Below are 13,059 nucleotides of genomic sequence, written 5' to 3'. Positions count from 1 at the left end.
CACAAGTAAGTTTTCTCCACATGAGCAGGGCATTTTGCTTTTTTTCCTGCTGGCTTCACTGGTTTTACTGTGGATGTGTTTTTCTGTATTGCATCAGAGTCCTACCGTACCCTGTCAAATCAATCATTAGGCAGCATTTTTGGCATCAAGCACAGAACTGGGAAGGGGAAAAAATTAATTGGTGCTGCTCATTGAGGCTTGATTGATGCCATTTAGTTCCATTCATCAAATGTTGGTGTGGGGTGGCAGGAGGAATTCTAGGATACTCGTCTAACCAAAAAGACAGTTGGCGCTCGCTAGAATAAACCAACATGACTGTTTAATAACAAGGTTAACATTTTTATTTTTCAAGATACAAAAGTCATTGCTCAAAAAACACACGGTTATATAAAAAAATATTGTACAAAGTCATACTTATGTGAAATAGTAAAGAAACAGTCCGGCTCCATGTCAGTGAATAAGAATACGCCCACCATCCTACCCCTGCCATATAGAACATTGCAGTTGCAAACTTGGGATAAGAATATTGGGTGAATGGTGGAAATTCAAATACCCCCTAGATAGCTCAGTAGGTAAATGCACCCGCTGATGTAACGCCGTATCATTCAGACCAAGGAGGTCTGAGGTTTGATTCCTGGTTTATGATGAGTTAGCCAATTGTAACCAGACTGGAAATGGGAATATTGAGACTTTGGTGTGGGAGGAGGGGAATGTGCCGAGGTTTGGTTTACTGATCGCCATCTGTTGATAAACCCCTGTTGGAATTCCACACACAGATGTCAGGTGATGAAAAGGTCAAGTTTAACTGGGATGAGGGTCATGGCTGAGCAGCCCATCGTGAATCATTGTCCAGACAACACACACAAAAACCCGTTATTTGGACGAGGTACCAGAATGGTGCTGACGACTGGAACCGTACCCTGAACCATTGGCTACAGAAAAAGCCGGGCTCAAGAGAGGAATGAATTTGATGTCCCTTTGTACCTCGGCCTTCTCCTCTCCTCCAATCCAGTAGGTGAGCCATTATCACAACACAACACACAGCTGAATGCAGCTTCAGCACCTTCCCACCAGTGGAAAGCTATCTGCAGCTACAGAGAGGATCCCATAGGATGACTGTCCAAAACTCCCAACCATTAAAATTTAATAAACCAAGTCAGGGCTGAAAAAAATTCTATTTGCCAAGTGCCAAATAGTCCTGGGGCAAATTATGTTCCAGGTTCGGCTGCCTGTTAGCAAAAGCGTTTTCAGATTCTGATGGGGCATCAAGAGCTTAAAAGATATAACCATGAGCAAAAGGATTTCATCTGGGAAATATTTAAAACTGAAGTTCTAATGATTTTCTCCTCCTCTACACACACACAACCGGCGGTTCACGGGTACACCCAGGTGGGATGGGCATGGGCTACTTTTCGCTGATCAGAGAACGTAACACGATGACACAGTGCCCCAACTCGTTTCCCAATTGCAAGTGCAAGGCTTTTCACATTTTTCACCCCACTGCTACCCTCCTTCTCCGTAAGCCAGTCATGCACACATCCTGCACCCATTGGTACATCCTACCCTCATAGCCTATAAGCTGCCTCCAACCAACCCCACTCGCCCAACAAGCACAAAGGAGATGGTCAGCAGAAGGCAGCAATGTATTAAATGGTTGGGAATGGGAGAAACTTGGGAAAGCCTCCACCTTAACAAAATGGATTCAAGTGTCCCTCAAGTTACTGAACACAGTACTGAGCCAGTGGACAATTTCATTGAATTGGCTTGGCAGGTCTAAGAAAGATTCTGAGAGTAGCACGAAATCCATTGCCTCGTGAACGCTTCATTTCACCTACTCATTCGGATCACGTGCGTTTCAAGCAATCTGCTGGTCAAATAATTCAGCTAATAAAGTAGCTATCAAAATATATCTCAGATTTACCACGTGGGAAATCCAAAGGTCATCCCGTTGTGTACAAAACAGCATCTCCTCCACAACGCCACATTCTGTAAAACAACCAATGAATCATTCACAATTTGTGATCCATTATGATACTTCCAAAAAATCAGCACACTCTTTATTCAAACACTTTCTTCCTTTGCCCGTCCCTCCCACCCCCCACAAAGATTTGGCAAACAGGATCATGTAAAAAAAAAAAAAAAAATCCACAACTTGCTTTTGATGTACAGGCTCCTGAGCTACTCCAGATGCTGAAAGTTTAAAAAGTCCAGCCATGAAAGGGTATCTACTCAATGAGAAAGATGGTCACAATCAGGAGGTAAAAGCAAACCTGCAGCTTAGAATTTCACAGAATCTGATGAGCCTAAGTGGCAGTAACAGCAGTCAGTGGACAGACACAGCCCCGAATCCTGCGATGAAACCGCTCCACTCATTTGTTTAAAAAGGAGCCTCTCCCCCTCCCCAACACACTCCTGGTTTCTTGCTCCCCTCATCACCAGGTCGGGGGTCCGAATCGCACCATCACCTTCCCCTGGTCATCCAGGTCCTTCTGCACTTTTTTCCGCATGTAGAATATGGGGCAATCCCGACTGATGAGAAAAAAGGGGGAGAAAAGACAAAACAGAAAGATGTTAAAGAATTTATAGCAGAGAAACAGGCCATTCGACCCGATGGATCCATGCTGGTGTTTATAGCAGAGAAACAGGCCATTCGACCCGATGGATCCATGCTGGTGTTTATAGCAGAGAAACAGGCCATTCGACCCGATGGATCCATGCTGGTGTTTATAGCAGAGAAACAGGCCATTCGACCCGATGGATCCATGCTGGTGTTTATAGCAGAGAAACAGGCCATTCGACCCGATGGATCCATGCTGGTGTTTATAGCAGAGAAACAGGCCATTCGACCCGATGGATCCATGCTGGTGTTTATAGCAGAGAAACAGGCCATTCGACCCGATGGATCCATGCTGGTGTTTATGCTCCACACGAGCCTCCTCCCAACCTGCTTCATCTAATCCTATCAGCACATCCTTCTACTCCTTTCTCCCTCATGTACTTATCTAGCTTCCCCTTAAATGCATCTACAGGAAACTTTCTGGTATCCGGCACTGACGGGACTGAGCTGGTGCCGTCCCATCAAAACTGCCGGACAAACCAGCGCTAATATTAAAACATAGAGAGCTTCTGAGTTCCGTGTGAAGCAACAAACCCTGTTGCTTAGCAACAGCTTCAAAACAGTCGGCTGCAGCTTGCAAGCGTCTCTGTAGCTAAGCAACAGCTTCAGCTAGACCTTGCAGAGCCTGACTGGAGAAAAAAAGCAACGAGAAGTAAAAATTTTTATCTGAACCGACTCCTGAATTTTGCCAGTGGATAGAGCTTTCCGGACGTTTAACCTCTGGTTAAACAAAAGTTTCCTGTATTATATTCACCTCAACCACTTCATGTGGTAGTGAGTTCCACGTTCTAACTACTCTCTGGGTAAAGAAGTTTCTCCTGAATTCCTTATTGGATTTATTAATGGCTATCCTGTATTTATGGCCCCTAGTTTTGGTCTCCCCAACAAGTAGAAAAATCAAGCCTTTTGTTTGGGAGAGACTCAGCAAATGTACTGGGATGACAAATATGGCGAGATCTCCGAGCAATAAAGGAGCGACCTACTGTATGTTACAGAAAGCCTTGCGATGCTCCCACTCTCCTCACCAAGCCATTTTTAAACTTCTCCAAACTAACTCTTCGCCCGAAAGAAGTCGTCGCTACAGAGGAAATAAAATCATCCTTCATCCAATTTTCACCGCCCCTCTTTAAAAGGCAAATATTCTCAGCTTGGCAACGGTTCCATGGGCACTAGCAGCCCCGTTACCTTGCTAAAGTGGCCACTGCTCCAACAGCAAGTGTCTGCAGGTTATTCGCTCAGCTATGATGCGCTTCGTGGTTGAGCAGCGTACCAGTATCTGCTGTATAGGCGTAGTCAGCGAGTCTCCTGCAATGGCTCCTCTACCATTACCTTTGCAGTCCCCCAAGGATCTAGCCATGGCCCCCTACTATTTCTCACCTTCATGCTGATTTTCATTGGCGGCCGTGCCTTCAGTTGCCTAGGCCCCAAGCTCTGGAATTCCCTCCTTAAACCTCTCCGCCCTTCTCTCCTCCTTTAAGACACTCCTTAAAACCTACCTCTTTGACCAAGCTTTTGGTCACCTGTCCTAACATCTTATTTGGCTCCGCGTCAAATATTGTTTGATAACGCTCCCGTGAAGTGCATTGGGATGTATTACTATGTTAAAGGCGCTATATAAATGCTGTACATGAATGACTGGGGCAAAGTACCCTAGAGCCGCCGATGCCCATGGAACCATGCCCCGGCATAAATTACTGCTTTCGGAGAGGAGGGAAGAGAAACTGTAAGAACATTGTTTTTCGAGAGGCTAGTGTCCTTTGCAAAGCACTTGGAAACACAACACCTTTCCTGTGAGCTGAAAAAGGCTTGGTTTTTGGGGTGGCGGAAGGAGGAAAGAAGAGAAGGGCCTAATTCACCGTAGCATCAATCTACGGTGCCAAAGACTTGAGGTGCCGAGCCCAGCCACATCACAAGGGAGCCGTCAAACGCCATTCATTACTTCTCCATGACAGGGGAAAACCGGATGAGCAGCCAACACCAGGCCACTGCTGCCAGCTAAAACTAGAACAAGCCTGGAACAGGCCTGTCTTCTTGGCCTCTAAGTGCACAAGGTGAAGAAAAAGCAAGGGGTGGGGAAGTGGGTGGAGAAGAAAGGGAAGGAAGAGATTTCACACTCTCAACCAAAGCAAAACGCAGCAAATCTACCGAAATGGCCTCTATCTACACTGTGGGGTTTCTGTGATTCTGTGATTAAAAAGTACTGGGGATGGGGTCAAAAATGAAAAGTGTAAATAAAGCCTGAATCGGACCTGAGACCTTTCACTTCCTCCTTCAGGCTGTCAGTCACTGCTGCAGGTTTCAATAATGGAAGTAACAGACTGTACAGCATTGTGGTGAGTGATGCCCGACTCCCAACACGTCTATGGCAATTTCCCGGCTCAACAAAGTGCGGGGGACACTGCAGCTTATTAATATTTACCTACATTATTGAGCCTCTGTATTTTTGTATCGGAAATTATTTCTTCACAACTAAGTGCGACATTGTTTACAGGGCTCCTTTATAAATGAGTAATTTGAAGCTGTTGCTTCATGTAAGAAAGACTTGCATTTATATAGCGCCTTTCACAACCTCAGGGTGTTCCGAAGCGCTTTACAGCCAATGAAGTACTTTTGAAGTGTAGTCACTGTAGGAACAATGACTGCACTTCAGATGTACTTCACTGGCTGTAAAGCGTGTTGGGATGTCCAGAGGCCGTGAAAAGTGATTATTTCCAAACGGCCCTTAAAATCATAATTTCAGCATGTCTTCAAAGCCAATAATGTTCCATACTCTGAAGTTAGCTGTTAGCTGTGGCTCAGTGGGTAGCACTTTCACCTCCGAGTCCAAAGGTTGTGGGTTCAAGTCCCGCTCCAGAGATTGGGGCACAAAAATCCAGGCTGACACTCCCAGTGCAGTGCTGAGGGAGAGCTGCACTGTCAGAGGAGACATTAAACCGAGGCCCCGTCTGCCCTCTCAGGTGGATGTAACAGACCCCATTGCACGATTCAAAGAGGAGCAGGGGAGTTCTCCCCCAGTGTCCAGAGCAACATTTATCTCTCAACCAACATCACTAAAAACAGATTATCTGGTCATATCGCTCATTGCTGTTTGTGGGACCTTGCTGTGCGCAAATTTGCTGCCATATTTCCTACATTAAAACAGTGACTACAGCTAATGGAAGTACTTTCGAAGTGTAAAGCGCTGTGGGACGTCCTGGGGTCATGAAAGGTGCTGTATAAATACAATTAATTTCCTTTAGTGAACCCTAATGGACATTCTCCCCCTCCCCCACCTTAGCTTATGCAAATTATAGCATCAACCAGATCAGAGATCGAACTGGAGACCTTCTTGCCCGACCTGACTCAGTACCGCCCCAGAAGACCCCGAATCATTGTTGCACTGTTAAGGATTCATGTTTTACATGCCGCCACAGCAAGCACAAAATTGATTCAATATACCCATTAGTCATTGTCTTCACCAAGCACTGTGCACTCGGCTTCTTTCTCCATCTGATCTAGTGTTCTTTTAATACAGTCCACAAATCTCAACCTTCCACTGGATATTGCAAGATTACAGGACACTGAACGGCACTTTGATTTACAACCACCATTGCAACTAGTATGAATTCGTAAATCACGTTTATTGGCAATGAAAGAGTCATAAATGTCAAGCGCTAAACCTGAGCTCTCTTGACAGTCATGAATCCTTTCTCACGCACCCAACTGACCTCAGATCGGAGATAACCAGTGCCAGTTATGCTAACTCATCTTAGTAAGCGCCTGTAAAGAACTGGCAAACCTGGAAGTTGGGGAGAGGGGAGGGAAGAATGAGTCACGTGCCAGGGTGAGTAATGGATATGCAAGGACATTGGACATTTTTTAGGCAAAGAGTAGACCATTTGGTCTGACCCTTTCACTATCAGGTTGGTATCAATGCCATTTTCTTAATATACCCTTAATACACATTAAAGTTGTTCTTTTATTTGATTTAAAAACTTTTTTTTTCTCCTAGATTCTAATTTGAGCATCTAGAACCCGGAGAAAGAAAAACGAGAAATTGAGAAAAATTCGTTTTGGTTTCAAACATCACTATAACGCACGCCGCTACCCCACAAAACACACCCACAACGCATAATGCAACACAAATGACTACCTCAAATAACCTCAAGACTATTCTCCACTGAATTTGGCACGTTCTTTCTTGCTGGACGGTGCAAGTGCATGGGTGTCTGGCGAAGACAGGATCCAGACTGTCCTATCATGTATCGCAAGATCAAACACCCTACCCTGTCAACACTCAATGCTAGCCTCGTGCATGCAGAGAACGGCTGGCACCCTTGGACCCATAACCGCAGCAAGAGTCAGCCTTCAGAAGAGGGGGGGGGGGGGGGGAGGAAAATTGGGGGGGGGGGGGTGCAGGGGAAAGGGAAAGCCATGATCTTATTGAATGGTGGAGCAGGCTCAAGGGGGCCATGTGGCCTACTGCGGCTCCTATTTCTTATGTATTTGTGGAAATGCTTAAAAAAAATGTCACTCGTTAACTCAAGGAATTCAAATGCAAACACACTAAAATGTGTTTTCTACGAGAGCCCTGCGGCCCTAGAGTGGTGTGAACAGCAGGGTTGAGGAATAAAAGGGACAGGAAACCACCACAGATGAAAAGATCAGGAGGGAAGACAAGATGAATCAAGACATACTGACAAGGTGAAGCCAAGCTTGGGTTTTGGAAGCCTGCAGTTATTGGGAGGAACAGAAGACCGAGGGAGGTTAAGGGGTTCTGCAGTTCTGAGCACCCAGTAAGGATGAACTCAAGAGTCAGAGCTGGGCTCAACTAAGCAGAAGTTTCATAATGCGGAACACCGTCGGTGGGAGTGGAAAGACCATCGCCTACCTGGTGCAAAGCACGTCCTCGTGCAGGCTGCCCTGGCATCGCTGGCACTGCGTCCACAGGCGTGAAAACTTCTCCTCCAACAGCTTCAGCTGAGAGATCTGAAAGGGAGAGAAAAGCAGAGATGGGTTTTATAAAGAAAAGTGCAGATGTCTGCAGTAAGATACTAAAAGCGTGTACTGGTGAAAGTATACTGGTGACCACATACATCCCCCAGCTTTACTGTTAAGCAGATTTACATAGCTTGCTCGTCAAGGTCACAAAAGTCAAATCTTATTAGGAGTAACAAGAGAAAATCATAAATGTTGGCTATTATTTATATATATCTTAATAGAAATTGTGCATCTATGTCAACTTTCTTATTGTAGTGCCACTACTGGTAGGAAGTTGTAATTACAGACCAAGTTTAATAAGCAGTTCCATTATAAATGTGAACACAGGAAATCATGGAAATATGGTCACAATATTCGACATTAAAATGGATCTGAATTATATCTGGGCACCCTGGTCTAATTATGCCCTGCCTTCCAACCCCACTTCAGCTGAAGACTACACTTGGCCTTGAATCCCCTAATGCTATTCCCAGTGATCAACTAGTGCATTATTAAAAATTGTGTGTAGGGCACACACTTCCTGTCCACAAATCTTAATTTCTGTTGTCACAATTTCATCAGATTTTTCAGTCAACCATTGAAAATTGCTAAATAACAACAGAAAACACTGGAAAAACTCAGCAGGCCAGGGCAGCATCCGTAGAGAGAGAAACAGAGTTAACGTTTCAGGTCGAAGACCGTTCTGACGAAGGGTCTTCGGCCTGAAACGTTAACTCCGTTTCTCTCTCCACGGATGCTGCCCTGGCCTGCTGAGTTTTTCCAGCGTTTTCTGTTGTTATTTCGGATTTCCAGCATCCGCAGTATTTTGCTATTGAAAATTGCTATGTCAGCATTTCCCATTCAATGTATTTCTGTCAACTGTCACGGTGTAATGGCAGGCTCTGGCCACTAGGTGGCTCTGTGGTGCGTTTCTGAAATCTCTCCCCCAACTCAACCTCCAGCTTGTATAGGAAAAATATCCACTGACATGGGGCAATGCCACAGGCAATTTACTAGTCAAATAAAACATATTAAAAAAGGAACATTGTTTAATCGTGCAAGAAAGACCCTTTATTAGAGTCTTATCTTTCAAGTGGGTAGCACTTGAAAGCAGTGGCTCAGTGGGCAGTGCCTCTCGCCTCTGTGTCAGAAGGTTGTGGGTTCAAGTCCCACTCCAGAGACTTGGGTACAACAATCTATGCTGACACTCCAGTGCAGTACTGAGGGAGTGCTGCATTGTCGGAGGTGCTGTCTTTCGGATGAGATTTTAAAACCAAGGCCCCATCTGTCCTCTCAGGAGGACGTAAAAGATCCCATGGCACTATTTCAAAGAAGAGCAGGGGAGCTATCACTGGTGTCCTGACCAATATTTATCCCTCAATCAACATAACAAAAACAGATTATCTGGTCATTATCACGTTGCTGTTTGTGGGGACTTGCTATGCATAATTGGCTGCCGTGTTTCCTACATTACAACAGTGACTACACTTCAAAAGCTGTAAAGCGCTTTGGGACATCCTGAGGTCATGAAAGGTGCTGTATATAAGCAAGTCTTTCTTTTCTTTTTAAATGCTGACTGCCTACCATTCACTTCTCCACCACACTAGTCTCCCACGAGAGTAAGACCAGTCAGCCCACTAGCTGAGCTCCCACACGCAGAACGTTCACTTATGTGAAGTACTTAATGGCTGTCGGCCCCTCGTAGAACTATGTCCAGCAAGAGTTAGTGCCTCGGGAAGGGAGAATGTGTGTAATCTCCGTGCAACTTTATTTAAAAAGGCTGATGGTGAATTACAGGCAGGAATTCAACCGGGAGTTTCAGGTGATAGGTAACCCACTCAAGCTTTGCTCCTCCAGTTTACAGTGTCATTTGAACCCCTCAAGTGGATCGCAGTATTGTGAACACTCTTCGTTACGTATCTGTCTGTGCTCTATATCACTAACTCACCACTAGTACTGCTGCTTTCAATAGAGTAGTGGAGAAATAACGATGCAAGTGGGACCAGGTTGTGCTCAAAGGTAGGTTTAAAATACAGGAAACGTTTGAGATATCCGGCACCGACGGGACCGGCGTGTTGCCGATCTATCAAAACTGCCGGACATACAAAGTTAATGTTGAAGCATACGGAGGTTTTCATCTCCGTATCTGACAACAAACACCGTTGCTTAGCAGCAGCTTCTAAAGAGTCGGCTGCAGCTGCAAGCGTCTCTAGCTGAAGCTGTTGCTATAGCTACAGACTTTGCAGTGCCTGACTGGGAAAAAAAAAAAGAACGAGAACTAAAAAAACTTATAGAAAACGGCTCCTGATTTTTGCCGTTAGATCGAGTATTCCGGACTTACAACCTCCGGATAAACCAAAGTTTCCTGTAGGATTATTTTGTTTTTTCTAGGTATTATCTGAAGTTACAAATGAGCGACCTCATACAGCACAGAAGGAGGCCATTCAGTCCATCGCACCTGTGCCTGCTCTTTGGTAGAGCTATCCATTTAGTCCCATTCCCCCAGCTCTTTCCCCATAGCCCTGTAATTCTTTTCCCTTTAAATATTTATCAAAAATTACCATTTGGAAGTTACTACTGAATCTGCTTCCACCAACCTTTCAGGCAGTGCATTGCAGATCACAACAACTCGCTGCGTAAAAAATATCCTCACGTCGCCTGGTTCTTTTGCTTGTTTCCTTAAATCTGTGTCCTTGGGTTACTGACCCTTCTGCCGCTGGAAACAGTTTCTCCTTATTTAACTCTATAAAACCGTTCATGATTTTGAACACCTCTAACAAATCTCCTCTCAACCTTCTCTGCTCTAAGGAGAACCATCCCAGCTTCTCCAGTCAATCCATGTAACCGAAGTGCCTCATCCCAGGCAGCATTCTCGTAAATCTTTTCTGCGTCCTCTCAAAAACCTTGTCATCCTTCCTAAAGTGTGGTGCCCAGAATTGAACACAATACCAGAGAATCTCCAGAGCTTATACATTTTTACCTAAAAACAAAGGCCTAGAAATTGGGTATAGCCCCGCTTGAGGCGTTAGAACTGGCGATGCGCTAAGTTTATAGCCAGACGAGAGCTATCCGCGCCTGGGGCGATATTGGGTTGCATCGCCCCCAAAAGGGATTCAGGCGCTAAATCAGCCATTGCACGGTGCTCTTAAGGCGCAAAAGGTCAGGCGCTACTCAATTTCGACGCGGACGGGTGCAGCGCAGGTGAACTCAATTACGGCAAAGCACGAGACCTGCAGGCGCCGGCCGGCTCTTAAAGGGGTGGGTCAGTCAGACTGAGCTTCAACACCCAACGCCCTGTAGGCCTCAGATTCGGCGCTCGCCCTTGTCTGGCGGTACAAAGTTCATCATTATGGAGAAGGTTAGGCAGAGAGCAGAGCGCTTCAGCACTGAGGCTCTGGACCAATTGGTGGCTGCAGTTGAACACCGTCGACAGGTGCTGTACCCGGATAATGGCAAGAGGCCAAATCAGAAGGCTTACCGACGATCTTGGAGGGAGGTTGCTGTGAGGGTCAACTCCAGCAGCATGGCGACCAGGACCCCTGTTCAGTGCAGGAAGAAATTCAACAACCTGACACGGATCGTTAGGGTGAGTGATGGTTTACCAAACTTGTGCTTCCCTCCATCTGCAGCTGACTTCGGGCACCCTGCTGCAATGATGCGCCACTGGCCATCTGTCAGTATGCACCCATGGCCCTTTCTGGGCAGACACATGGACAGATGTCTCAAGGTCTCATGTAAGGGCTCTTGCACCATGGGGGGGCATGCGATGATGTCTCAAGGCCTCATGTAACAGAACCTCCCCTTCTTTCCCCTGCAGTCGAAGATGGCGCAGATTAGAAAAGAACAGCGTCAAACCGGTGGCGGACCTGCACAAGTGGTCACTCTCACGGATCTGGAGGAGAGAGTGCACCAGATACTTGGAGGACGTCTGTCTGGTCCAGTGACCACTGCATCTGCCGACCCCATTACCGACAACGAGGGTAAGACTCTCACCTTTTCCACCTGTTGCCTTCCACTTGGTCCCCCCGCCAGCATGCATCCTCAGTGTGCAGCCATGTCAGAGCCATGCCGCAATCTGGCATGCCTTTCAGCAAACCTGTCCTTTTGCTAAAGCCACTCTTCCACCTCCCACTTTCAGATGAAGCAGCACCAACTCAGGCTCAACGCGCTGAAGCCGCCAGTGCCAGTGCCACCGGAGGCGAGGACCAGGAGGAATCCGGACCAGCCGTTGCAGAATCCGGGGAGCTGAGACATCTGCAGACTGGGGATAGTAGTCCCCTGGAGGGGAGGAGGGGTGGCTCTGAGGATGAACCAGTTGCCGGACCAAGCGGCATGGAGCAACGCAGGGGGGATAGGCATGTTCGGCCACCGTCTCCCCGCAGGGCAAGGCAGGTTGTCATGACTGCTGCACAGAGTGCAGATGAGGTCCGGCGCCTGGCAGAGATGAGCAAACAGGCCCAGGTCAGACACACGGAGCTGACGGCTGCAGTGGAGAAGATGCCTGAGTCAATAGATTCATTGGCTAGGAGTATGTTGGACTTCGGGGCAACAATGGAGAGGACTCTGCAGGGCTTTGGCGCAACAATGGAGAGGTCTCTCCAGGTGTTCGGGGAAACAATGGACAGGTCTATCCAGGGCTTTGGGGCCACAATGGACAGGACTATCCAGGGCTTCGGCCCAACAATGGAGAGGACTGTCCACGGCTTTGAGTCGGCAATGGAAAGGACTGTTCAGGGCTTCGGACAATCCCTGGAAAGGTCTGTGCAGGGCTTGTCCGAGGCAGTGGAGCGGTCGGTTCCTGCCTTGTCCGAAGCCATGGGAAGAACTGTCCAGGCCTTCTCCGAAGCACTGGCACCTGGCACACAGGTCCTCACTGTTGCCACGCATTCACTTGCTGGGCTCCTCCACAGCCAGATTGACGCAATGCGATGTCTCACTGCAGCCACCCTCTCTGCATCAGATAGGATCACCCCGGGCCCTTCCACTCCCGTACAAGGCCAGGAATCCGTGGAGCCTGCGATTGTGGCGGATGAGCCAAGCCGCTCCCCTCAGATAGCCAGTGTGTCGTCCGACCATGGTGCAGGTGTCCTCTCTCGGCAGGAGACCATTGCACATGCCAGCGCTGGGACGCCTGCATTGCAGCTGCCACCACCTGCAGGCCACACTGCTCCCAGCCATGCTCAAAGCAAGCATCCCGCGTCTGCACCCTCCAAGCCCAGAGGTCGGCCAGGCCGTACCTCAGGGGCTTCTGCGCTTCCAGACAGTCGGCAAGCGTCCCCCAGCCTTGAGGCCGCCACTGGGGTGCAATTACGTAGGAGCAGCAGGGAGGGAAGGGGCCGGACGCGAACGAGAAGTCGTTCTCCCTCAAGGGGCCAGTTGTAGAGGGAGGTGCTGAGACGTTTGTTTGTCCAAATTCACGGACACCCTCACCTGCTGTTATAGGTGCAGATTTTTGTTGAGTTTTGCTGCTTTGCCGAACAGGT

The 13,059-nt window shown here is 47.5% G+C and overlaps 1 protein-coding gene across 3 annotated transcripts in view; it reads right to left on the bottom strand.

Moving 5' to 3' along the window:
• Window positions 1-297: 297 nt before the first annotated feature.
• pold1 (polymerase (DNA directed), delta 1, catalytic subunit) overlaps window positions 298-13,059 on the bottom strand; it is a 109,413-nt gene continuing 96,651 nt past the window's right edge. For all 3 annotated transcript variants that reach the window (XR_015073933.1, XM_085969734.1, XM_085969733.1), the window contains 2 exons: window positions 7,488-7,585; window positions 298-2,529 (listed from right to left, as the gene is read on the bottom strand). Coding sequence is in view for 2 of the 3 variants with exons in the window: in XM_085969734.1 (XP_085825860.1) it covers window positions 2,433-2,529; window positions 7,488-7,585 (195 nt within the window). In the remaining variant the exon portion in view is untranslated. The remainder of the gene's footprint in view (window positions 2,530-7,487; window positions 7,586-13,059) is intronic.

Source organism: Somniosus microcephalus, chromosome 28 (genome assembly GCF_052327205.1).
Source record: "Somniosus microcephalus isolate GS21.2 chromosome 28, FLI_Smic_1.0, whole genome shotgun sequence".
Classification (NCBI taxonomy): domain Eukaryota; kingdom Metazoa; phylum Chordata; class Chondrichthyes; order Squaliformes; family Somniosidae; genus Somniosus; species Somniosus microcephalus.
Note: the sequence above shows the minus strand (reverse complement) of the source record. Positions and strands in the feature narration are given on the sequence as shown.